We start from the raw sequence: 27,647 nt of genomic DNA, 5'->3' as shown, positions 1-27,647 counted from the left end.
CCTCAGGACACTTGTGGCACAGCAAAGGGTGACACAAGCTGTAGGTAGGCATCTCCAGCTCCAGGCATATACTGTCAATGAGCAATGTTCCAGAACATTCTCAAGTCCAGGGCTAAGCGTCGGGCGATCCTTACAAGCACTGCAAACACATGGAGAGCCAAGAGAGGGAATCAGTTTGTCAGCTGAGAAAACCAGCAGAGTTGCCATAGCTTCCGTCTCCACTGAGGTCTCTGGTGAGTAACAATCCACCTCCCACTGCCCTTCACCTTATCGACACAGGTCCCTTACCTCTCTGAAGAGGAATGCAGGGCTTTCAGAATCAGTATCAGGTTTGTTAACACTGACCTAGGTTGTGAAATCTGTTTTCACAAGACACGTCAGTGATAAGACACCTAAATCAGAATCTGATTCCCAGAGCCTTGAATTCTCCTTTAGCCGAGGAAAGGGAGTGCAGAGGGTTTGGAACAAACCCTGCAACTTCCAGCACGCTTACTACAAATACAGGTTCAATTTCAACATTTAAGAGAAATTTGGATAGGTACAGTACATGGATTCGAAAGGTAAGGAGGACTATGTTCCAGATGCAGGTCGACGGGACTGGGCAGATTAACAGTCCAGCATGGACTAGATGGGCTGAAGAGCCTGATTCGGTGCTGTAGTGCTCCATGACTCTATGAACAATAAGGGCTCCATTCAGCCTTCCCAATCCACGGACACGTGCAGGCACTGCCTCTGTACTGACACTGAAGTGAAGAGTTAGAAAGATTTACTTTAATGGCAAAGCCAATCATAATGGAAAACCAGTCACCACTCATTGATGTTTTATCAGTGACACTGCTGGGTTCTCTAACCCTCCCCAATACAGCTGACGCCTGGCAAGGCTATCACACAGCTTCCAGTGGTTCAGCTGCTGCAGCCACTGCCTCAGGGCTCCCGGCAACCCCGGCCTGATGCCAACCACTGCTGATGTTTGTGTGGAGTTTGCAACTTTTTTCAGCGAGTGTGTGGCTTCCCATGGGTGCTCTGGTTTCCCCACATGTACCAAAGTTGCCCGGTTGGTGGATAACAGATGGTTGCAAGTCCCAGCCCCAGTGTAGGCGAGGGAGAACAGGTTATAAGGAAATAAGGGCATCAACAGCATTGCTCTGTAGATCAGGTTAAACTTGATGGGCTGAATAGCCTTTATATAATAACAAAATGCGAAATATGAAAACTTGACTCCTCCAACAGCTGGAGAGTCCTGGAGACTGCCCTACAGATTAAAGCCACCAGCAATAGCTGCACGTAGCTTTAGCATCATTGTTACATTCAGTGCAGTGAGATTGCAGCACTGATCCACCCTAATTACAGGAGAAGTACCCTAGGGTTGTGGAGCACAAACATAGTGCATTTTAAAAAGGAAAAGATGGACAAGTAATTACAGACTGGTTAGTTTATCTTGAATGGAAGATAAATTCTAAGAGACAAAATAAGCCTCCATTTAGGAGGGCAAAAATTAACCAGGGACAGTCAGCATGGATTTGTTAAGGGAAAGTTGTGACTAATCTGAATGAATATCTTGGGAAGGTAGCAATAAAGGTGGATGAGGACAATGAACACGATGCAGACTATACGGTCAATGTAGTCTATTCAGATAAAATACAACATGGCTCAGGTAAAGGCATCTGGGATCAGAAGGAGAGCAGCAAACTGGCTCAGCAGCAAGAAGTGAGGATGGGTAATGGACATTTCCTTTCTGTTGCATCTTTTCATAACTTAACAGCTCTAAAGTATTTTGCTGGTGACAAAAATTAGGGTCAACAGTGAGACAGGATGCATAACTGCTCCTCCCTTCTTATCATCCTCAACAGTGCCTCCCAGGGCTATGTACTGAGCTAACAGCAGTACACGCTGCCCACACATGGCTGCACGGCCAAACACCCGAGCAATCACATCGTCAAATTCGCCAATGACACGACAGTGGTGTGACGGTAACATCATGTAGGATCCCACCCACCCAGCTCATGGACTGTTTGTTCCACTCCCATTAGGGAGCAGGTTATGTAGCATCCATGCCAGGACCACCAGACTCAAAAACAGTTACTGGTACTTTCCCCAAGCAGCAAAGCTGATACACATCTCCACCCACCAACTCCACTACGACTTAATTATCTCCTGTCAGTCACCAGACTAGCATCACTTTATGGACATACTATCAATCTGTGTATTTAAACTACCTTATGTATTTATATTTATTGTGCATTTTTTATTATTATTACTGCACTCTTTATCGCTTGTGTCTGTGTGGGAATGAATGACGGAGAAGGCCCAACAAGAGCATAACAAGTGTAGCTAGGTGCTTAAGAAAGAAATCAGGAAGGCAAAGAGCAGTAACAGAATATCACTGGCAGACAGGATTAAGTTAAATCCTATGTATTTTCTAAGTACAACAAAGACAAAAAGAATACCCAGGCAAAATGCAGAACCCATTGGAGACAGCAGGGGCTGTCTGTGCGTGGAGCCTGAAGGTACAGGTGAAGTCCAAAATGAACACTTTACATCAGTATTCACAAGGAAATGGATTGTGGTTGGAGAACTCAGCAAAGGAGAAAGTCTAGTGAAGGTCTCCATAAAGAGGAGATATTTAATTCCTTAATGGGCTTAAAGGTGGATAATCCCCTGGACAGGATGGGATTTATCCCAGGCTGCTATAGTAAGAAATGGAATAGACTGCTGGTGCTTTGGCTGAGATTTTTTCAATCTTCCCTGTCACATGAGGCATTAGATGACTCAAGGACAGCAAATGTGCTCCCTTTCCCCCCCAAGGGAAAGCAGCAGGGGAAAGACCTGTTAAGCTTCACTTCTATGGTAGGGAAGATTCCAAGGAAGAGATTTAATGATTTCTTTTTAGAAAGCCAAGGGACTAATCAGAGACAGTCAACATAGCCTTGTCAATAGCAGGTCCTATCTGATCAATTTGATTGAATTATTTGAAGAGGCAAGAAAGTATATTGATAAAAGCAGGGCAGTGATTGACGTGGCTTTTATTAAGGCCTTTAACAAGGTCCCATGTGGAAAACTGTTTCAAAATGTCAGGACCCATGGGAAATTGGATCCAAAGTTGGCTTAGTGATAGGAGACAGAGGATAACAGTAGAGGGCTGTTTTAGTGATCGTACCCTTGCTGTTCATATCCAAGAATGATTTGGATGTGAATGTGGGAGGCATAATCAGCATGTTTTGAGATGACACAAATATCAGTGGAGTTGACGACAGTGTGGAGGGTAGTTGAGACTACTGAGAGATATTGATGTGCTGTTGAAATGGCTGATAAATACTGATAGATGTGTGGTGATGCATTTTGGAAATACTAATCAGGCTGGGAAATGTAAGGTCCTAGAGAGTAATGAGAAACAGAGGGACCTTGGAGAATGTCCAAAGATTTTTGAAGATGGCAACATGGGTAGGTAACATGGATAAAAGGCACTGGGATACTATACTTCATTAGTCGCTGTATCAAGTATAAAAGCAGGAAGGATCTGCTCCAGCTTTATAAACTCTTAGTCAGACTTCAGCTGGAAAACTGCGAGCAGTTCTGGTCACCACACTGTAGGAAGGATGTGATCGTGCTGGAGAGAGTACAGAGCGGATTTACCAGGATTTTGTCCTGGATGATGTACAGGAGACTGGAGAAATTGGGTCTGTGCTGATCCAAGGTGATTGATTGACGTATACAAGATCATGATCAGTGTAGGTAGGGTAGACTGCAATTAACATTTCCCAATGTCAAAGGCAAATAAAGATAGAAGGCACAGGTTGAGATTTTTCACCCAGAGATTTAGGAGAGATCTGAAGGGGAACGCTCATCACCCAGAGAGATCTGAAGGGAAATGCTCATCACCCAGAGAGATCTGAAGGGGAACATTCTTCACCCAGAGAGATCTGAAGGGGAACGCTCTTCACCCAGAGAGATCTGAAGGGGAACGCTCTTCACCCAGAGAGACCTGAAGGGGAACGCTCTTCACCCAGAGAGACCTGAAGGGGAACGCTCTTCACCCAGAGAGATCTGAAGGGGAACGCTCTTCACCCAGAGAGATCTGAAGGGGAACGCTCATCACCCAGAGAGATCTGAAGGGAAATGCTCATCACCTAGAGAGATCTGAAGGGAAATGCTCTTCACCCAGAGAGATCTGAAGGGGAACGTTCTTCACCCAGAGAGATCTGAAGGGGAACGTTCTTCACCCAGAGATCTGAAGGGAAACGTTCATCACCCAGACAGATCTGAAGGGGAACGCTCATCACCCAGAGAGATCTGAAGAGAAACGCTTTTCACCCAGAGAAATCTGAAGGGAAACGCTCTTCACCCAGAGAGATCTGAAGAGAAACGCTCTTCACCTAGAGAGATCTGAAGGGAAACGCTCATCACCCAGAGAGATCTGAAGGGAAACGCTCATCACCCAGAGAGATCTGAAGGGAAACGCTCATCACCCAGAGAGATCTGAAGGGAAACGCTCATCACCCAGCGAGTGGCAAGTACCTGGATGGAATGCCAGAGACAGTGATTGAAGCTCAGCTGTGGAAAGCATTTAAGAAATGTCTAAGTGAGCACTTGAATCGCTTAGGAAGAAGGGCAGGGGACCAAATATTGGGAGGTGTATTGGCCATGGCTGGGTTGAATGGCCTGCCTCCATGTTGAATGACTCTGCGGCCCAGTCTATAATAGGTGAGACGTTGCTGTGGAGTCCAGTCTTGTTGACACAGAGATCCAACAGGAGCACGTACTTCTGAGGAATATGTGTGGCTGATTGCTTATCACAAGAGCAGCTGAAACAGCAGCATGCTCTGGGGAAGATCAGCATGGGAAGAGCCTGGTCTTCAGAGATGTCAACTGTGCAGGAGAGCTGACTGATGCCATGAACGTTGCTGCAGTCTGAAGATATTTATGTATAGTTCTAACTAGGATTGCCTGTCACATTGAGACTTCTTCACAAACTGTTAAACAACAGGAGTGCCTGGTCCCAGGGCATGCAAGCTGTGTACAGCAAAGCCTAGCTGTAAAACTACCCTGGTACATTTAGTCTTGTTGAACCCATTCCCACCACAATGTCTGCAAGGGGGAGATAACCACCTATGGAGTGTAACTACCACAGGGAACTAAAGCACTCCTGCAGGTGAGGAGATTGCAGAGGGGAAGGAAATTTGAGATCAGCCAAATTTGTAAAAGTTTATTAATTAGTAATTTGTAAATATACAACTGATGTGTAATTATTATACATAAATAGTTAATTAAATACACACTGCAACAAAAGTAGAGATGTTTCACTAATATGAATTTTGCCCGTTTTAAGGAATAGGCACTATTACACTGAATGTGTGAACTGAAGCAAGTGGCATCACTCCTGATACATTGCTGTGCCAGCCACCGCTGTGAGCCGATGGTTGCCTCCCATCAAGGGAAGGATGTTCGAGTCCATTTCTGTTTCCTGCCTTCCTGAGCGACAGTATAGTAACACCTGTTGCTGCAGAGCCCAGAGTTCTGTACCGTCTCCATCAGTCACCCCTCCACTCTGTCCTCTTCTCACATCAAGCCAGGTTTGGGTTTAACTTTAGGTACCCCTTCTCTATTTCTTGTGCCAAATCCAGTGTTTCCACAACTGAACATTTCCCTCTTGTGAAGATGAGCTCATATTCTTCATTTGGAGTCTTTGTGGTTTCTCTCAGATTGCCTCTACTCTTTCCTTTGCTCGTGAGGTATTTATAAAATATATATTTGCAATGATAGATATATATAATCTCTGATTTTCCTGTCTGGTTTCATCTATCCACTCTCTGCATTGCTCCAATCTTTTGTCTCAGTGCCTGATTAAAGTTTTCTGCATGATATTTACCCTGTGTGGGGAGAGTGGGGGCTACATCTGTGAGTATCTGGTTCAAGGACTTCTCGATCTTTTTTAAAAATTCTACTTCATCTGTGGTTTTCACACAAGAAGGATCCCAGCTAATATTTGGTCAATTGAAACCCTATTGCGTGTACACATCTGTTACTCTTCCAAAGAACCAGAGTCCTTCAGCCCGATTTGCCCAGGCTGGCCAAGATACTCATGTACACCAAGCCTTGCCCTTGGCCCATATTCCTCTAAATCTATCCTTTCCATGTAATTACCCAAATATATTTTAAACATTGTAACTATACCCACCTCAAACACTTTCCTTGGCTTGATCTATATACCTACCGCTCTCAATATGAAAAATAAATCTCAGGATTGTATACTTTGAACTAAGTTTGGTGTCGCTTAAAGTGAAATGGTTGAAGACTCCCAGATCCTTTTATCAAGGTCCCAACCTAAGGCCCACAGACTCCTCAGTTCATGGTAGGGGTCCATGGCATAAAAAGGTCAGGAATCCTCGGCTTAAACCTATGCCTCACTACTATGCCTCCTTCCACAAAGCCAATGTCGTATCCAATGTCTAACTTACACTGGATCTCATGTTACCTAACCTTCTGAACAAGCCTACCACGTGGGACTTGTCAAAGGCCTCGACAAGTTCTACGTAGACAATAGCCACTGCCTTCTCTCATCAATCTTTGGTTACCTCCTTAACATAATCAAATTTGAGACAATTTTGCAAGCACAAAGCCATGCTGACTATCCAGAATCAGTCCCTGCCTTGTCAAATGCGAATAAATCTTATCTTGCATAATCTATTCCAGTAACTTTCCCAACATTAATGTTAGACTCACCAGTGTGTAGTTCCCTGGCTCATTACTGCAGCCCTTCTTAAATAAATCCACAACATTAGCCATCCTTCAATCTTCTGGTACCTCATCTGCTACTAATTGCAATACAAAAATTTCTACCAAGGCCCTCCAATTTACTCCTTTGTTTCCCACAATACCCTAGAATATGTCTGGCCAGGCTTTGGAGATTTATCCAATTTTATTCACTTCAGAACTGTCTACACCTCCTCCTTGCTAATATTAATATGCTTCAGGATATTACTGTCCTCTTCCCTGTACTCAATCTCAGGGTAGTATATGGTGACCTATACAGTGCCTATAAAAAGTATTCATCCCCCTTGGAAGTTTTTGTGTTTTATTGTTTTACAACATTGAATCACAGTGAATTTAATTTGGCTTTTTTGACACTGGTCAACAGAAAAAGACTCTTTTGTGTCGAAGTGAAAACAGATCTCTACAAAATAAACTTAATTAGTTAAAACCATAAAACAAAATCATTGATTGCATAAGTATTCACCTCCTTTAATATGACATCAAATCATTACTGATACAGCCAAATGGTTTTTCACATAATTGGTTAAATGGAGATCTGTTTTTGGAGACCTGTGTGCAGTCAAGGTGTTTCAACTGACTGTAGTAAAAAAATACCTGTATCTGGAAAGTCCAACTGCTAGTTAGCCAGTACCCTAGTAAAACTACACCACGAAGACAAAAGAACAATCCAAGCGAAAAGCTTATTGAAAAGCACAAGAATACAAGAAAATTTCCAAGTCACTGAATATCACTTGGAATAGTTATGTCAATTTAGAAATGGAAAGAATATGGCTCAGCTGTACACCTGCCAAGAGCAGACCGCCCTCAAAAACGGAGTGACCATGCAAGAAGGGTGCTAGTGAGGGAGACCATCAAGGGACCTATGAAGACTCTGGAGAAGCTACAAGCTGCAGTGCCTGGGATGGGAGAGACTGCGCATACAACCACTGTTACCTGGGTGCTTCACCAGTTTCAGCTTTATGGGAGAGTGGCAAAGAGAAAGCCACTGTTGAAACAAATTCACATGAAATCTTGACTGGAGTTTGCCAGAAGGCATGTGGGAGACTGAATTCAACTGGAAGAAGGTTCTATGGTCTGATGAAACCAAAACTGAGCCTTTTGGCCATCAGACTAAACACTATGTTTAGCATAAGCCAAACACTGCACATCATCAAAAACGCACAATCCTTACCGAGATTGCTGGGGGCACAGCATGGCTGCAACATGCTGTGGAGATGCTTCACTGCTGCAGATCCTGGAAGGCTTGTGACGGTAGAGGGTAAAATAAATGCAGCAAAATACAGGGAAATCCTGGAGGAAAACATGATGCAGTCTGCAAGAGAACTGCGACTTGGGAGAATACGTGTTTTCCAGCAAGACAATGACCCCAAGCATAAAGCCAAAGCTACAGAGGAATGTGTTAAAAACAGCAAAGTTCATGTCCTAGAGCAGCCAAGTCAGAGCCCAGACCTCAATCCAATTGAGAATTTGGACTTGAAAAGAGCTGTTCACTCATGATCCCCATGCAATCTGATAGAGTTTGAACAGCTTTGTAAAGAAGAATGGGGAAAAATTGCAGTGTCCAGACATGCAAAACTGATAGAGACCTACCAAACAGATTCATCGTAATTGTTGCCAAAGGTGCAGCTACTAAATACTGACTTGGAAGGGGTGAATACTTATTCAATCAAATATTTTGTTTTTTATATTTGTAATTAGTTTAGATCACTTTCTAGAGATCTGTTTTCAATTTGACACAAATGAGTCTTTTTTTGTTGATCATTGTCAAAAAAAGCCAAATTAAGTTAACTGTGATTCAATGTTGTATGACAATAAAACATGAAAACTTCCAGTGGGGGGGGGGGGGGGGGGGAGGGATGAATACTTTTTATAGGCACTGTATTTACTTTAATAATAAATTTACTTTTAACTTTGATATCTGTTCCTTCATTGCCTGCAGACTCTTAGGAGGCCTGTAGCACACCTCAAAATTATCACCCATTTTTGTTCCAAAGTTATAACCATATGAACTCATTTAAAGAACCTTGCAAGAGATTCTCCTTCCTTACTACAGTGATGGACTCCTTAATCAATAGTACAATGCCCTTGCCTCTTCTACATCCATCGTCTAGCATACCTGGAGATTCTGGACCTTGGAATATTGAATCGCCAGTCCTGTCAAATCACAGAACAACACTACAGCTTCCCACGGGAACAGTAATGATCAGCAGTCTGTACACATTGCAAACCAGCCTGGGGTGATTTACATCTGTACCTCTCACCATCCTCTGGCTATCCCACCTTAAACAACAGTGGTGGTGGTTACCCCTCCAATGTAGTGAGTGCCTCACGGACTGGAGGGAGCTTGGACACAGTCACAGAGCCAAGCACTGCCTGCTAAATTCATGATCACCACCCCGCATTACACAACGGACAAAGAATCATCTCTGATGGTTACCTGGCCCCTCAAACTGTAAGCCTCTTGGAGCCCTCTCATTAATCAATTTGCATATCAACTGACCAGACGGTGCACAATTTTCCCCACAGTTCATAGCCTGATTACATGGTGACAGAGTTGTACAGTACGGAAAACAGGCCCTTCGGCCAAACTCATCAATGCCAACCAAGTTGTCTAACCGAGCTAGTCCCATTTGCCTGCATTTGGCCCATATTATTCTAGCCTTACCTGTCTGCATTCCCGTTCAAATGTCTTTCAATGTTGAAACTGTACCCACTGCTTCCACTTCCTCTGGGAGCTTGTTCCGGATACTGACCACCCTCTTTGTGCCCAACCATTTATCCTCTACAAGTTACTAGCAATGTGTAACTTGGGGGCAAAACCTTAGTTAAAATGGCTTTTCAATGCCTAGTCATACAGAATTAGAATCAGAATGCTGGTGATATTAAACCTGATAAGTCATGAAATTTGTTGTCTTTGTGGCAGCAGTACAATGCAATACATAATGGAGAAGAAAACTGAATTATAGTAAGTATACGTCAAATAGAAAAATTAAATAAAGTGCAAAAATAGAAATTTTAAAAAGGTAGTGTTCATGGGTTCCATGCCCGTTCAAAAACTGGATGGCAGATGTAAAGAAGCTGTTCCTGGATCATTGAGTGCATGCCTTCAGGCTTCTGTACCTCCTTCCTAATGGTGGCAATGAGAACCAGGCATGACCTGGGTGATGGGAGATGTACACCACCTTCTTGAGGCATCACTCCTTAAAGATGTCCTGGTTACTACTGAGGCTAGTGGCCATGATGGAGTTGACTGAGTTTACAACTCTCTGCAGCTTATTTCAATCCTGTGCAGTAATTCTCCCATACCAGTCATGCAGCCAGTTAGGATGCTTTACATGGTACATCTGTGGAAATTTGTGAGTGTCTTTGGTGACATACTGTACCAAATCTCCTCAAACTCCTAATGAAATATAGCTGCTCTCATGTGTTCCTTGTAGCTGCATCATTATGTTGGGTCCAGGATAGATCCTCAGAGATACTGACACCCAGGAACTTGAAATTGCTCACTCTTTCACTTTTGATCCCTCTATGAAGACTGGTGTCTTACCCTCATCTTACCCTTCCTGAAGTCCACAGTCAGTTCTTTGCTCTTATTGGCATTGAGTGCAAGGTTGTTGCTACGACACCCTCAACTAGCTGATTAATCTCTGTAAGGTTTCACTGCTAATGTAATGGTTTCTCTGTAGCAGCAGTGTTTGGGTTATGACCAGAGATAATGGGGCTTTGGAATGTGCGCCATCCAATGGGAGGCGTGCTGTTTCTTTCTTGTAAGTCTGAGAGGAGGTATTTGCGGTCTTTTGTCAGTGAGAGATGAAGAGAGGAGCAGTAGATCGCAGGGCGGAGTGGACTTGGAGTGAGGGTTCAGGAGTTGACAGCGCTCAGAGGAAATCGATGGAGAATTCAAGAACAGAAAACTGTAAGCTCCAACGTGTACATTAGACTGTTCCACTAAAATGGGCCCTTTTTCTTTTTGTTTTCTGAAATAACCCTGTAGCCAAATTAAGAAGTATAAAGCTCAATTGTTTAATTGCATAGGGTGTACCGTCTGATCTTTGGTGGTACGGAGTTGTAACAGGGGGACTCATCACGCAGCATCCACATGTACGGAGTTGTAACGGGGGACACATCACGCAGCATCCGCACAAACAAGATTTCATCCATTTGGCGGGGGCGGCGACTATCTTCTCCTAGACTAACGCAGCCCACCAAACCTGGGGGTTACACTGATAAATCACGTTCCTGTACGCACTCTCATCACCACCTGAAATTCTGTTAACAATAATTGTAATGTCAGCTGTTGGTAGAATATAGGTAGAATAGAAATAGGCCTTTTGAACCAGCTGATCAAGCCAAACACAGCATCTGCCCTGCTATTCCCAGTTATTCATGTTTGGCCCATAACCCTGCAAAGCCCTCTCTGTCATGCACCTATCCAGATGCCTCATAAATGCTGCAGTTGTACCCGCTTTGATCAATTTCCTGTGGCAGAAAATACTCACTACCTTCTGTGCAATCTCACAGGTCTCTTTTAAATCTATTCCTTCTTGTATTGAATTTTACTCTATATATTTTATTTAGAGATACAATGCAGAATAGGATTTTCCATCCTTAGAACCACACTGCCCCAGCAACCGGCAACAACCCCAATTTAACCCTAACCTAATGACGGGACATTTTATAATGATCAATTGACCTACCCGGCATGTCCTTGGACTGTGGGAAGAAACCAGAGCACTCGGGGAAATCTACACATTCCACTGAGGACAGAGGACAATGGAATTGAACTCTGGACTCTGACTCTTCAAGCAGTCATTGCGTTGCACTAACTGCTACCCTACCATGGCATCCATCTATGTGTCCTCTAGCTCTGGACTCCAAAACCCTGGAGACAAGACTTTGACTGTCCACTATATCCAGACTCCTTCTGGCATCTCCTCTCCTCCTTTATGCTCCAGGGAATAATGATCAAAGATCTCCGACACTGCTTGGAGTTTGTGCTGTTGATCAACTAGTACTTTGTGCCTCCCTGGTCCTTCTGCTAGCAGGAACCTTTCTGCTTTTGTACAAGGGTAATAACTAGAAGAAGCCCTTCCACACTTTCACATAAAGCTGTGGTCCTCTGTTCCATGTTCTTCCCCAGCACCTCAACGGCATCATTTGCTCTCAGGATTATCTCCACTGTGCACTGAGCAAACTGCTGTGATCTCTGATCAACTCACCTACCTCTCCCTCCACCACCTAACACCATAGACTCTCTACACAGAGAGTCCCACTCTGTCACTACTGCAAAGGAAGGGGGAATAGTCTCAGTCTTCCCCTGTCCTTCCCAGACCTGAGGAAGAGTCTTGGCCCAAAATATCAACTGCTTATTCATTTCCATAGAAGAACATAAGAAATCTGGCCCATCGAGCCTAATTTAGTATTCAATAAAATCATGGCTGATCTGACCATGGACTCATCTCCACCTATCTGCCTTTTCCCTATAACATTTAATTCCCCTACTATGCAAAAATCTATTCAACATTGCATTAAATATATTTACTGAGGTAGCCTCCACTGTTTCATTGGGCAGAGAATTCCACAGATTCACCACTCTTTGGGAAAAGCAGTTCCTCCTCATCTCCATCCTGAATTTACTCCTCCGAATCTTGAGGCTATGTTCCTTAGTTCCTGTCTCCCCTACCAATGGAAACAACCTTCTTGCCTCTATCTCATCTACTCCTTGCATGATTTTATATGCTTCTATAAGATCTCCTCTCACCCTTCTAAATTCCAGCAAGTCCCAGGCAACTCAATCCCTCTTAGTCTAACCCCTTTATCTCTGTAATCAACTTGGTGAACCTCCTCTGTACCGCCTCCAAAGCCAGTATATCCTTCCTCAAGTAGGGAGACCAGAACTGCACACAGTACTCCAAATGTGACCTCACCAGTACCCTGTACAGTTGCATCATAACCTCCCTGTACTTAAATTCAATTCCTCTAGCAATGAAGGCCATTTGCCTTCTTGATAGCCTGCTGCACCTACAAACCAACCTTTTGTGATTCATGCACATGCACTTCTCAGTCCTTCTGCAAAGCAGCATGCTGCAATCTTTTACAATTTAAATAATAATCTGATTTTCCACCTTTTCTTCCAAAGTTGATGACCTTGCATTTATCAACACTGTACTCCATCTGCCAGACCCTCGCGCACTCACTTAACCTATCTATATCTCTCAGCAGACTCTCCATATCCTCTGCAAATTTGCTTTTCCACTCAATTTAGTGCCATCAGCAAACTTAGATAAACCACACTCAGTCCCATCTTCCAGATCGTTATTGTATATCATGAGCAGCTGCAGGCCCAGCACTGACCTCTGTGGCACACCCCCCACCACTGACTGACAACCAGAGAAACACCTGTGTATCCCAACTCTCTGCTTTCTCTTGGATAACCAATACCTGTGCTCATACATCACCCCCAACTCTATGCATCCTTATCTTCTGGATAAGTCTTTTATGTGGCATCTTATTGAACGCCTTCTAGAAATAAAGTCCATCTGCTCCCCTCTATCCACTGTGCTCATTATATCCTCAAAGAACTCCAGTAAGTTTGTCAAACAGGACCTGCCTTTGCTGAATCCATTTCTTTCCAGATACCTTGCTATTTCATCTTTAATGATAGGTTCAAGAATCTTCCCAACTACAGATATTAAACTAACTGACCTATAGTTACCAGCGTTCTGCCTACATCCTTGTTTGAACAGTGGCGTGACATTTGCTGCCTCCCAATCCTCCAGGATCTGCCCAGAGTCCAGAGAATTTTGGTAAATTATTACCAAAGCCTTTACTATAACTTCAGCTATTTCTTTCAATACCCTGGGATGCATTCCATCAGGACCAGAGGACTTGCCAATCTTTAGGCCCACAAGTTTGCTCAGCACCAAGTCCTTAGTGATAGCTATTGTATCGAGGTCCTCACCTCCCTTTGCATCCATAACATCCTTCTTTGGCATGTTACGTGTGTCCTCCATCGTGAAGACTGACACAAAATAGTCATTCAAAGCCTCTGCCATTTCCACATTACCCAATATCAATTCCCCAATGCTGCCTGAGCTGCTGAGTTCCTCCAGAGTTTTTCTGTGTGTTGCTCTATTATCTTTATTACTGTCTTGCCAAGACCCAAAGTCACAGCCAATGTAACCCTGCAGACTGGTCTGTTCTGTTACTCGGTAAGCCAAGTAATAAAGATGCAGATCATCTTTTACTGAAGGGAAATAATATTACAGTGACTGATGGAACAAGGTACTGCTATTTGTGGTAAATGATTAATTAATGGATGTGATTATGGAGTCTGCAGATGAAATAAAAATTCCTGGAACAATCCCTCCCAGCTCTCCTGCTGGAATTGTTTCTGCAAATACAGCCATATCTATTGCCATAACATTCTCCATGATTTCTGTCACAATGCCAAGTACAATTGGAACAATTGATGAGGAAAAACCTTCACACAGAGAGATGAGGAAAAACTTCTTCACACAGAGAATGGTGAATCTGTGGAATTCTCTGCCAGTTCATTGTCTATATTTAAGAGGAAGTTAGATATGGCCCTTGCGGCTAAAGGGATCAGGGGTATGGAGAGAAAGCAGGTACAGGTCATCTGAGTTGGATGATCAGCCATGATCATACTGAATGGCGGTGCAGGCTCAAAGGGCCAAATGGCCTACTCCTGCACCTATTTTCTATGTTTCAATTTCTATCCAAATTACTGCCACCCCCACATCTGTTATCAGAGGTACGATTGTAGCCTCAGATCTTGCTCTAATCCTGCACGGATCACTGCCATCCTCAGCTGTAATAGCTGCCACTATAATGGTGATGCTTTGCCCATTGATGCAGTTACAACTATGGTAATGGAAACATTTCTCATCATGGATATTGCCAAATCTTACTTAAGTTCTTCCATAATTCCCTCCAAGATTCATCCACAATTATAAATTGTGATTTGTTCAAAACTGCAGTCTAGTCTGTGGCACAGTAATGGCACCAGTTCAACAATAACAACTCCCATTTACTGATTGGTCTTTCACCTGAAAACACAGCCATTCCTCTCCTCTCAATACCAACCATCTCCCAACTCCAGGACTTACAGTGTTCTCCGATTTTATTTCCTATTTCCACCACCTGCAAAGTATCTCTGATGAAAAATTTTATCCAAGGTGTCTCAACAAGGTCTTAGCAAAATGAAACTGGCACCGAGCCACATTAAGAGGAAGACAGGGCAGATATTCTAAACATACTCTGGAACAGTGATAGAGAGATTAAGTAAGAGAATTACAGACCTTGGGACCTTTGCCACCTTGCTCAAAGCTCACCTTTACTGCCAAATTACTCCAACTGTTCTTCTGATAAATACTGCATGAGAAGTGCCACAACTAGCACAAAGTGTCTACTGTCAGAGTTAGTAGCACAATCATACCAAGGAATACAGAGACAGTGCAAGATACTGATATCAACGACATAGGTAGGAAAAGGGAGGGGGTCCTGAAGATCGAATATAGGAAGTTAGGAACTAAACTGAAAAGCAGAACCTCCAGGGTAGTAATCTCTAGATTGCTGCCTGTGCCATGTGCCACTGAGGGCAAGAATCGGATAATTTGGCAGATGAATGCAAAGCTCAGAAATTGGTGCAGGTGGGCAGGGTTTTAGAATCGCTCCAGTGGTTGGTAAGCTGATGGAGAAAATCCTGAGAGGAAGGATTTATGAACATTTGGAGAGGCATAATATGATTAGGAATAGTCAGCATGGCTTTACCAAAGGCAGGTTGTGCCTTACGAGCCTAAATGAATTTTTGAGGATGTGATTAAACACACTGATGAAGGTAGAGCAGTAAATGTAGTGAAAATGGATTTCAGCAAGGCATTTGATAAGGTACCCTATGTAAGGCTTATTGAGAAAGTAAGGAGGCATGGGATCCAAGGGAACCTTGTTTTGTGGATCCAGAATTGGCTTGCTCACAGAAGGCAACGAGTGGTTGTAGACAGATCATATTCTGCATGGAGGTCGGTCACCTGTGGTGTGCCTCAGGGATCTGTTCTGGGACCCCTTCTCTTTGTGATTTTTATAAATGACCTGGATGAGGAAGTGGAGGGATGTGTTAGTAAATTTGCTGATGACACAAAGATTGGAGGTTTTGTGTATAGTTTGGAGGGCTGTCAGAGGTTACAGTGGGACATCGAAAGGATGCAAAACTGGGCTGAGAAGGGCCTGTATTGTGCCATAGGTTTTCTGTGTTTCTATTTCTGGATAACTGGGATCTCTTCTGGGGATGGTATGACCTGAACACAAAGGACAAGTTAAACCCAAAACCAAGGGGAACCAATATCCTTGCAGGTAGGTTTGCTACTTATATGAGGGAGGGTTTAAACTAATTTGGCAAGGGGATGGGAAGCAAAGTGATAGGATTGAGGATGGGGCAGTTGGTGTACAAGTAGGTGCGGTGTGTAATGAGGCTGTGAGGAACAGGCAGATGATAGGTAAAAGTGCAGTGAGTGGGATGAGTTGCAAATATAACAAGGGGCCAATATCAGAAAGGGTGATAAATACAGGACTGAAAGTGTTATATTTGAGTGCATGCAATATATGGAATAAGGTAAATGATCTTGTGGTGCAGTTACAGATTGACAGGTATGATACTGTGGGATTCTCTGAGTCTTGGCTGAAAGAAGATCACAGTTGGGAACCTAACATCAAAGGAACAGGCAGGTAGGTAGAGGGGGTGGGGTGGCTCTATTGGTAAAAAATAATGAAATCAATTCCTTGGAAAGGGGTGACATAGGGAGAATATGTATAATGCTTGTGGGTAGAGTTAAGAAACAGATGGGTTATACAAGTCTCCAAATGGAAGCCAGGATGTGGGATGCAAATAACAATGGGAGATAGAAAAGGAATGTTAAAAGCCAATGTTGCAATAATCCTGTGGGATTTCAATATGCAGGTGGATTGGGAAAATCCAGTTGGCACTAGATCCCAAGTGGGAATTTGTAGAATGCCTATGAGATGGGTTTTTAGAGAGGCTTGTGGTTGAGCCCACTAGGGGAACATCAATTCTGGATTGAGCATTATGTAATGATACAGATTTGATTAGGAAGCTTAAGGTAAAGGAACCCTTAGGAGACAGTGATCATAGTATGACAGAATTCACCCTGCAGTTTGAGAAGGAAGAGATAAAATTGAATGCATCGATATTACAGTAGAGTAAAGGAAATTACAGAGGCATGCGAGAGGAGCTGGCCAAAGTTGACTGGTAGGGGCCAAAAGCAGAGATGATGACAGAACAGCAATGGCTTGTGTTTTTAGGGAAAATTTGGAATGCACAGACAGATACATCCCAGGGAGGATTCTAAAGGTAAGATGAGGCAACCATGGATGACAGGGGAACTTAAAGATAGCATAAAAGCAAAAAGAAGGGCATATAATATAGCAACAATTAGTGGGAAGGTAGAGGCTTGGGAAGTTTTTAAAAACAAATAGATGGCAAATAAAAAAAGCCATAAAGAGAGAGAAAAAAACAAAATATGAAGGTAAGCTAGCCAATAATATAAAAGGAGATACAAAAAGCTTTTTCAGATATACAAAGAGTTAAAGAGAGATGAGAGTGGATATCAGACTGCTGGAAAATGACACTGAAGAGGTTGTAATGGGGGACTAAGAAATGGCAGAGGATCGCAAGTACTTTGTGTCAGTCTTCACTGTGGAAGACCAGCAGAATGCCTGAAATGCAAGAGTAGTGGGGGCAGAAGTGACTGTTGTTGTTATTACTAAGGGAAGGTGCTTTGGAAGTAAAAAAAAGCATGAAGGTAGAAGTCACCTGGACCATAGGGACTACACCCCAGGGTTCTGAAAGAGGTGGCTGAAGAGATTATGGAGGAATTAGTAATGATCTTTCAACAATCACCAGATTCTGGAATGGTTCCTGAGGAATGGAAAATTGCAAATAGGCCAAAAACAGCATGCTTTTCTAAAGGGGAATTCTTTCCTGTCAAATCTTCTGGAATTCTTTGAGGAAATAATACGCAAGATAGACAAAGGAGAGTCAGTGGATGTTGTTTATTTGGATTTTCTAGAAGGCCTTTTGCAAGGGTCCTTAACAAGATAAGTGTCCATTGTACTATAGGAAGGATACTAGCAGGGGACAGTACAGGGGCTGCTTACTTTCATGTTTTATGTCAATGATTTAAATAAAGGAATTAAATAAAGGCCAAGTTTGAGGATGATATGAAGATAGGTTGTGGGGCAAGTGGTGCTGAGGACACAGGTGCCTGCAAGAGGACTTAGACTGGGGAAATGAGCAAAGAAATGGCAAATGGAATATAACGTAGGGTCGGCACAATGATCAAAGGCATGCACTAATGAGGAGAAAATTTTAAAAATCAGAGGTGCCGAGGAACTTGGGAGTTCTCATGCAGGTTTCTCTAAAGGTTAGCTTGCAGGTCGAGTCGGTGGTAAGGAAGGCAAATACATTGGTGGCATTCATTTCGGCAAGAACACTAAAGAAAGGAAGTAATGCTGAAACTTTATAAGGCATTGGTCAGACTGCATGGAGTACTAAGAGCAGTTTTGGGCCTTTATCTAAGAAAAGATGTGCTGGCTTTGGAGAGGGTACAGAGGAAGTTCATGAGAATTATCCCAGGAGTGAAAGGGTTAACATACGAGAAGCATTTGGAAAGCTCTGGGCCTGTATTCACTGGAGTTTAGAAGAATGAGGGGAAATCTTGTTGCAACCTATCGAGTATTAAAAGATCTGGATAGAGTGGATGTGGGGAGGATGTTTACTGTAGTGGGGGAGTCTAAGACCAGAGGGCACTGCCTCTGAATTCAGCAACACCAATTTAGAACAGAGATGAGGAAAAATTTCTTTAGCCCGAGGGGTAGTGAATCTGTAGAATTCATTACCTCAGGTGGCTGTGCAGGCCAAGTAACTAGTATATTTGAGACAGAAGATGATAGGTTCCTGATTAGTAAAGGCATTGATTATAGGGAGAAGGCAGGAGATTGGAGTTGAAAGGAATTCTAAATAAATGGTGGAGCAGACTTGATGGGCTGTATGGCCTGATTCTGCTCCTATGATTTATGGTCTTAAAATGGCACTGAGTTAGATCAACTCCATCCTGGTGAAGGGTAAACAGGTTGTAAGGACTGGATGCCTTTAGATCTTGTAACAGGTGGATTATTGGTATTGGTTTTGCCACAAATCCTACTGAGATTAATGCCATGCCAGCTGCTTTAGTTCTTGCTTGCATTTACCTATTGCTACAATTATTACCACAGATAGTTGTAACTTCACGAATCTTGCTATAATCACGGCCGACATTATGATGTACACCTGATTAACAGAAGCTCCAAGCTCCTTTCAGCTCACACAATAATCAACATTGATTTGACTCTTGGCACACAGATTTTTTTAAAAAGTAATTTGTTTGTCATTGAAATTACTCTTAATCTTCTGTGATTACTGTGCAAGAGGTGGAGACCTTTGATGGGATTTGCTATGAGCTGACAGAGTATGCACTTGATTCACACTGCACTGATCCCAGGTGCCAATCTCTACTTGCAAAATAGGCTCAATATAAATTTAGGAAATTTGAATTAGATTGAATTTCATTTAGATTTAACTCTGGCAAGGTTTTGAAATTGAGGATTATGTAATGAACACTGCGAAGGGCTTCAGTAGATCAGGCAAATCAGCCTCACTCACTCTGGGTCCCTAACTCTACCATCACAATGCATCATAACACACCCTAACTATCCCTTCGCAACACATCACACTCTAACTCTCTAAATCCATTAGACTGGGTGTAAACAGAACTTCAAAGGAAAATGATTAGATGTGAAAATCTCTCTGAAACATCCTGACGTGAACAATATGGAATTTTTGTCCTCACTGAGTGAAAGTAGTTATTTTCCAAGATTTAACTTTCTTCTTGACTTCTTTTTTTCTGCTAAGCTTCTGAAATGAAGTTCTTAAATTTGAGAAGTTAAAGAGTACTTGCACTTTGATTTGTGATGTATTTGCAGGAATTCGTGTTCAAAACCCAAAAGAAGCACTGAAAGGTCTCCTGGGCAACGTCAGCACACAAATTACATTGCTCAAATTCATCATCGTGATAATCATTGTTTCATGCACGAAGCACACAAATATTTTATTAAAGCCAGGTGTAGTACAGGAATAGCCTTACAACCACTGAGCTGACCTGCCAAAATCCAACAGTAATGACAGACATTAGGATAGGTGAAATATGTCCTGCCTTCAGAGCAAGTCTCCTCTGGATTTAGAGACAAAAAATGTAAATAATAGACCCTTTTTCTCAAATTAAGATATTCTCAATTTCTACATGTACATTCCAGAATTGTCACACTCAAAAGCAGACCATGAAGCTGAAGATATGTTACTTGTTTACAACATCATCTGAAGAAAGAACCAAGCACTCCACAGTCCCACCTCACTGATATTTGCCTCCTGGATCCAGCTGAGACATCTAGTGTGGAAGCTGTCCCAACCTGCTGCTGGATGGCCTGAGGCAAGTGGCCAGGTGGCAAGCTGACAAGGAGGCTGCAGGAAACTGGACTGTGTCAAAGCAGGTCAGTGGAAGGAGTTCTCCTTCGCCTGAGGTAGAGAAAACTTGGCTGAAGGTTTGACATAACTGCCCGATGCTAGGGAATGATCATCCATGTCCACTGGAAGACCCCACCACAGAAGGGAGGGGGGAGGAAGGAGAGGAAGAAAGGGGAGGGGACAGAGGCTGGAGCAAGAGTGCAACAATGGAACAAGAGGTGTGAATGAGAGGTGGGTGGTGAGAAAAGAGGGGAATGCTGAAGGGTAGAGGACAGAGTGTTGGAAAAACGGGATGGAGACAAGGTGGGAAGAACAGAGCAGGATGGTATAGAGAAAGGATGACAGGAGGTGGCATGGGGAAATTTTTATTTTAATCAGTTACTGAGCAGACTCTTCCAATTTATAACAACCAATTGACCTGCCTGGTACTACTTGGCATTGTGGGAGGACTCCTGAGCACCCAGTGAAAACTGATGCATTCCACATGGAGACTCATTACCAAACATGGCTGGAATTGAACTCTGGGTTCCAGAAAGCCAAAAGCTGTAATACACTTGTACTAACCGTTATGTTATCATGGCACCCACAGAAACAACTTCTGCTGAAAATGTTTTGCCATGAACAACACAGGTGAATAATCTTACTGCACACAATTAAGACTGGGAACTTCCTGTGCTTGGGCCCTGGACCGTGTCGGTGAACCTGAACTGTCAAAACCAGAGGTGCCGAGGCAGGTGTTAGAAGGGCAGGCCAAAGGCTGTGTTCAACGAATGAAGCTTCAGGGAGGAGACAGACTCACTATAGAGGACAAAAAGAATGCCACTGGGGCTAAAGCAATGGCAACTCTGAGAGCTCCTAGGCTGAAGAAGAATACAGAGCAAGGCAGAGAGGTGAGGGAAGTTTAAGGATGAGGGTGAGAACTTTGAATGTAAGGTGCAGGGAAGAGATCGGGGTGATGTACGTCCACAGGACAGAAATGGGGATATTGAAGCACATTCTGTGGCCTGTGGTAGACGAAGAGTGGTAGGCATTCAGACCACCGCAAGGGCATCCAGAAAGCCGAGGACATTTGCTCTGGAGGTGACCCAGACAAGGGTGTTGAGAGTATACAATTCTATATACCTAATGACAAATCAACAGTTCAAAGGCACAGCCACTCTTCAGTGAGAAACTCTCCAGACCCAGAACCTTAACCCTTGAAATCACAGCTTTGGCCCCACACCCTTTGGTGCTATTCCCTCCTCTGACAGCACTCTCTCCACCAGATCCCACACAAGTCCCAGCAACCCACCTCAGTCAACGACCCTTCTGACCCTTAATATTTGTCAACTAAGACAATGGACTGACCGATTAAAAAAAACCTGCCGTTCAGCATCCACACATTCTGTACAGACCAGAGTTTCAAGAGTGCAGGTGTGCCCGAACTCCCCCCACTTGGACTGGCTGAATCTGCCCTCAGACCATTTTCTGCCCCGTTAGGTGACCGATACATTGCGTGTTGGCACCTTATATAAGCCGGTCGCGGGACGCTGGCTCCGTGTGGGTGTGCCTCCACTCTGGCCGGTGCAATGCTGTCTGTCTGCGGCCAGGGTGAGCAGGTAGCTGGATGCTGCAGGATCCGCGACCGGTGTCATCCCACAATAGCCCCACGGCCGGAGCCCGGCTGCCTTCTGATGCAGACGCAGCTCCCGCTCCCTCCCTCTTGCCCGCCCCAGACGTACCTTTCATCGCTGAGCACAAGAAATGCATCATCTGCTCCGGGGCGAGGGGCTCAGCTTATCCCCGCGCCTCCTGTCGCCGTCCCCGCAGCTGCAGCCCCGCCGACGGCGCGGCCAGCTTAGCAGCACGTGACCCGGCCGCCGTCTGCCGCCGCCCCGCGCCTGATTGGCAGCTCGCGGGCTGCCCGGGCGCCGCCGCCGCCGCCGCCGTCCGCCGCTCGCGCAGTCCCTCCTGCCCCCCGCCGCCCGCGCAGACCCTCCAGCCCCCCGCCGCTGTCCGCCGCTCGCGCAGTCCCTCCTGCCCCCCCCCGCCGCTCGCGCAGTCCCTCCTGCCCCCCCCCGCCGCTCGCGCAGTCCCTCCTGCCCCCCGCCGCCGCCGTCCGCCGCTCGCGCAGTCCCTCCAGCCCCCCGCCGCTCGCGCAGTCCCTCCAGCCCCCCGCCGCTCGCGCAGTCCCTCCAGCCCCCCGCCGCTCGCGCAGTCTCTCCAGCCCCCCGCCGCTCGCGCAGTCCCTCCTGCCCCGCCGCTGTCAGTTGACAAGCCGACCGGCTCAGCCGCTCCCCGTCGCCCGAGACCCATCCGGATCAGCCCGAGGTACGATGGCAGCGCTCTCCCGGCGACAGCGAAGTCTCCTTGCTCAGCTTCATGTGCACCGCCGAGCAACATCCCGATTAATTCTTGCAGCGGCGCTACCCTTAAAGGTGAATTGAAATGAGAGCCCCCCCACCCACACGGCCGCTAGCAGCCAGAACAGGCCGACTGGAGAGGAGTGAGGTGAAAGGCTTGTTTCATTTAATGCCCCTCATGTCAGCACTGGACTTGGGATAACACGCAGCGTGCACTCTGCGGTCTGCTCACGTTTGCACAGAACACAACACATTGTCCCAGTCTCACTCACAGAACTGTCAAACACTGGACAACCACGGCTGGAGCAATGTGCCCCGTTCCAGGCGGCATACCCGAGGGAAGCTATGGAGGGGTTGCAAACGGGATTTACCAGTCTGATTTCAGGGATGGGAACTTGCAGGAATGTGGACAGACTGCGGATGCTGGAATCCAGAGCAAAAGAACACAAACTTGCAGGTCAGGTAGTGCCTTTGGTGGAGAAGGACAGTCAGTGGTTGCATCTTCATCTGGACTGGTACAGAGTCAATATAAAGACTCTTAATACTGGTCACTACCAATCTATTTTTAAATTTACATTATTTAAATAAAATTTATAATGAAAATACTCGGTTTCCACTGAAAATGTTAACCGTACCTGCCTCCACAGATGCTCCCCGGCCCACTGAGTTCCTCCAGCTGTTTGTTTCTTTTAATAGGGTTGATCTTAGAACACCAGAGAATGTGAGGATATCTGATGGAAGAGTTTAAATTCACTAACGTGAGGGAGCAAGTTCTTCCACACCAAATGTCTAGGGAGGGTGCACGAGATAGAATTGTGTTTAAAAGAGAGCTGGGTAATTATCTGAAGGGCTGGCATTTGCAGAACTTTGGGGAGAGGTTGGGGGGGGGGAGTAGTGGTGTGATAGTTGCAGCAAGGTAGGGGTTAAGGTAAAGGGGTTAAGACAAGATTGTGTGAATCAACCTGATCAAGAAAGGTGTTTGAAGTGCTTGGCTTCCCTTCGCACAACAGGGGGCTGGAGCTATTTGGCATATGGAGACAAGTTCAGGATGCACAACAATGATTCTAAGATCATTAAGTTACTAATGGTCAGTTACTTTACTAATTCTGAAATATTATTGGCCTTTAGCATGGAAATTCTATTTGAACTTTGTAGTGTGATTGGTGTCTGATCATAAGGAGTCTGAACATACACAAGATTATCAATTGGTCAATCTCTGTATTCACTAGTCAGTCTGGTGACAAGAGCCATGCGGTTCTCCTCGAATCACGAGGTTAACCCCCAATCCCCACTGTGGCACTGCATCACTCACACTGGGCTCCACCAACTTCCTGTGCCAATATAAAGAGAGAATGCTGGAAATACTCAGCAGGTCAGGCAGTATCCGTGGACAGAGAAAAAGAGTGAATGCTTCCTGTCGAAGGTAACTGAGGAAGGTGTTGCAGCATTTTTGATTTCTGTTCTAGTTTAGACAGAAGCAGGTTTTTACAGTGATGCTTCTGATGTTAGATCATAAGACACAGGAGCAGAATTAGGCCATTTGGCCCATCAAGTCTGTTCCACCATTCCATCATGGTTGATTTATTTTCCCTCTCAACCCCAGTCTCCTGCCTTCTCCCCATAACTTTGACACCCTGACTAATCAAGAATTTCTCAAACTCCACTTTAAATACACTCAATGATGTCCTCCACAGCCATCCATGACAATGAATTACCCAGATTCACCACTCTCTGGCTAAAGAAATTCCTCCTCATCTCTGTTCTAAATGAGTGCCCCTCTATTCTGTGGCTGTGCCGTCTGGTTTGATACTGATTTTAGGAAAACTCTCTCTACAATCCACTCTATCTAGGCCTTTCAGTATTTGATTGGTTTCAAAGAGATCGCCCCTCAATCTTAGAAACTTGAGTGAGTACCAGCCCAGAGCCTTCAAACACTCCTCAAACATTAACACTTTCATTCCCAGAATCATTCATGTGAACTTCCTCTGGACCTTCTCCAATGCCAGCACATATTTTCTTAGCTGCGGGGCCCAGAACTGCTTACAGAGCTCCATGTGTGGTCTGACCAATATCTTACATACCCTCAGCATTACACCTTCGCTTTTGTGTTCTATTCCTGTCAAAATGAATGCTAGCATTGCATTTGCCTTCCTCAACACCAACTCAACCTGCAAGTTAACATTTAGGAAACCCTACACCAGGACTTATAGCTCCCAGACTGAGCAAGCGAGGGTTTTCAATGGCAATGTTGTTCATGAGAGCACCAGTTGGTTTTCTGCTCAAGAAAGAACTGAAGGATGACCCTCAAGCTACCCTCATGAAGGATGAGGATTCATACACTCATGGTCAAAATGAGCTGTTTAAAATCTAGAAACCCTGAACTATCAGAGTGGTGAAGGGCATCAGAGGTCAGGGATGAAAGTGGGATAGGACTGATCAAGGGAAGAACAATTGAGAAGAATGACACAAAGAAATATGTCCTCTGAGGCCCTCTGGTTAAGGCCAACTCTACAATGGGAAAAACTTCTCTACATCTACTCTATATAAAGACTCTTGACCAAAGAAGCAGGTAAACAGGGAGGGGTAACAGAAAAACATTTCATATTCACGCCAGGCTTAGAATTGATTGAGCTGGGCATATACGGGGATGAAGCTGAGAAGTTCACTGAGCATGGTGGGCTGAAGAGTCTGTTCCAGTGCTGGACTGTTCTGTGTTCTGTGTAAGTTCGCTGTGAATCACTTCCACTCACCGCACAGTTTGACATGTTAGACCTCAATAAACTTCCCCTGGGCAGAAAGGTAACTTTCTATATTCTTGTAAATTTCTAGACCCAACCTATGTACAATGTCCTCTGAGTGAGCACAGAGAACAATTGAATGTCACTGGCTCCAGCATCAGTCACAGTGGGCACAATTACATCTCACTATCCAGCAAGGATCGTTCAAACCGGGCAGAGTACCAACTCACCAAGTTCAAAGTGCCCTAAGGCAATAATGCTGACAAAAACCTGTTGGGAGCACTCAGCCGTTCCAGCATCATCTCTGGAGGGTGGGGTGGAATTGTTAGTGTTTTGGGTTAAAACCTTGCACCTGGACTATTGTTCATAAACCATGTTCCCACTTTATTCACAGCTGATCACCAGTAAACATCTCTGCTCCATCATCATTTAACACAATTAACATATACTGGCAGGTAGCAGGTTGGAGAGACATTTCGACCAAAGGAGGTGTAAGGCACTCCTTCCCTCCACTAGCCTGCAGTTCACCTTTGCACAAGGTGTAGTGCTTGCTTAGCCCCCTCAATCAGGGTCAAGTAAAGCCATGGGAGCAGGTGGTGGATGGTCATATGAGCAGCTAGTGCATATCACAAGTCCTGGTTCTGTGACTACTGGCACCAGACAGACAAATCTCTGAAGAGTATTGATAATGGCTGAAGTCACCCATCTTGTAAAGACACTGCCCAGAGGAAGGCAATGGCAAGCCACTTCTGTGGAAGAATTTGCCAAGAACAACCATGGTCACGGAACTGTGATTGCCCACATCATATGACACGGCACAGAATGATGATGATGATGGACATTCACTGAGCAAGAATAACATTTATTGTGCACATGTGCCATCCATGGCAGACAGGATTCGCACTCTGTGCTTCCAGATCATTCAGGCAATGGGCAATTAAAGTCATGCAGTTAACACTCACGATGCTACTGCATCATTTACATAAAGATGATTAGCATTCAGTGTACAGGTGTGTAATTCACAATGGGAACAATTCGTATCACTGTGCTCCCAAATTATTCACATTGGGCATAATTAATAATCTATGCTCTGGATCATTCATAATGTTTTTGATTAATATTCACGGCACTCCAGGAAGCATTCACACAATGCACGACTAATATTGTGCTCTGGAAAGAAGCATGCCAGGTACAATTAACACATCCTGCTTGCTAATCAGAAACATCTGGCACTGCGATTATTTCCTGTAGTCTGGGATCATTTAAACGTACCCACAGGCCCCCTAGACTCAGTACTTGATACTGACTGAGCTCCTGGTTCAATCTATGGCATGAAATAAATATATTGGGCTGAGACCCTTCATCATGAATTGGCTGTTGGCTGTTTGTTCCTCTCCATAGATGCTGCCTGGCTTACTGGGTTCCTCCAGCATTTTGTGTGTGTGTTGTTCAAAATTTCCAGCATCTGCAGAACCTCTTGTTCAATCTCACTGGGACACACTGAGTTACATCCTGTGTTCCAGAATCAGTCAGACTCAGTACAATTAGCAGTTAGTACAATTCTGGGTACAGTCAGCTCTCACTGCTCCGAGATTAGTGTACCACTCATGTCCTGCCACCAGGATTAATGACACCTGACACAGCAAGCTCAAACTGCAGGCATGGATAATTCTACCTCACAATTAACACTTTGGTAAGATTAACTTCCTGGGCTCTGTGATCAATCGCTCTAGGTGAGGAGCAGTCTACTGAGAGAAGTTTGCTGTGGCCACATCTGGCACTGAGGTCAATGTCAGTTGCTCCAGTATTACTCTTCTTCTGGTGCACAGGCCTGACTGGAAAAGACCATAAAGCATAGGACCAGAATCAGGCCATTCAGCCCATTGATCCTGCTCTGCTGTTTAGGCATGGCTGATTTCTTATTCCCCTGCCTTCTCCCCATAACTTTTGACATACTTACTAATCAAAGAACCTATCAGCCTCAGCTTTAATTATACTGTATCCAATGATCTGGCTTCCACAGCTGGCTGTGGCAATAAATTCTACATTTTCACCACCCTCTGGCTAAAGAAAATCCTACTCACCTCTGTTCTAAAGAAACATCCTTGTATTCTGAGACTGTGCCCTCTGATCTATACTCCCCCAATATAAGAAACTTCCTCTCCACATCCATTTTTTCCAGGTCTTTCAATATTCAATAGG

The 27,647-nt window shown here is 44.5% G+C and overlaps 1 protein-coding gene across 1 annotated transcript in view; it reads right to left on the bottom strand.

The window, feature by feature from the left end:
• The window catches only part of roraa (RAR-related orphan receptor A, paralog a), a 168,893-nt gene extending 146,662 nt beyond the window's left edge, over positions 1 to 22,231 (bottom strand). The window contains exon 1 of the mRNA XM_059945987.1: positions 22,087 to 22,231. Coding sequence (XP_059801970.1) covers positions 22,087 to 22,117 — 31 coding nt within the window. The 5' untranslated portion in view covers positions 22,118 to 22,231. The remainder of the gene's footprint in view (positions 1 to 22,086) is intronic.
• Between the last annotated feature and the right edge of the window lie 5,416 nt (positions 22,232 to 27,647).

This window comes from Hypanus sabinus, chromosome 21, assembly GCF_030144855.1.
Source record: "Hypanus sabinus isolate sHypSab1 chromosome 21, sHypSab1.hap1, whole genome shotgun sequence".
In the NCBI taxonomy this organism is placed as follows: Eukaryota; Metazoa; Chordata; class Chondrichthyes; order Myliobatiformes; family Dasyatidae; genus Hypanus; species Hypanus sabinus.
Note: the sequence above shows the minus strand (reverse complement) of the source record. Positions and strands in the feature narration are given on the sequence as shown.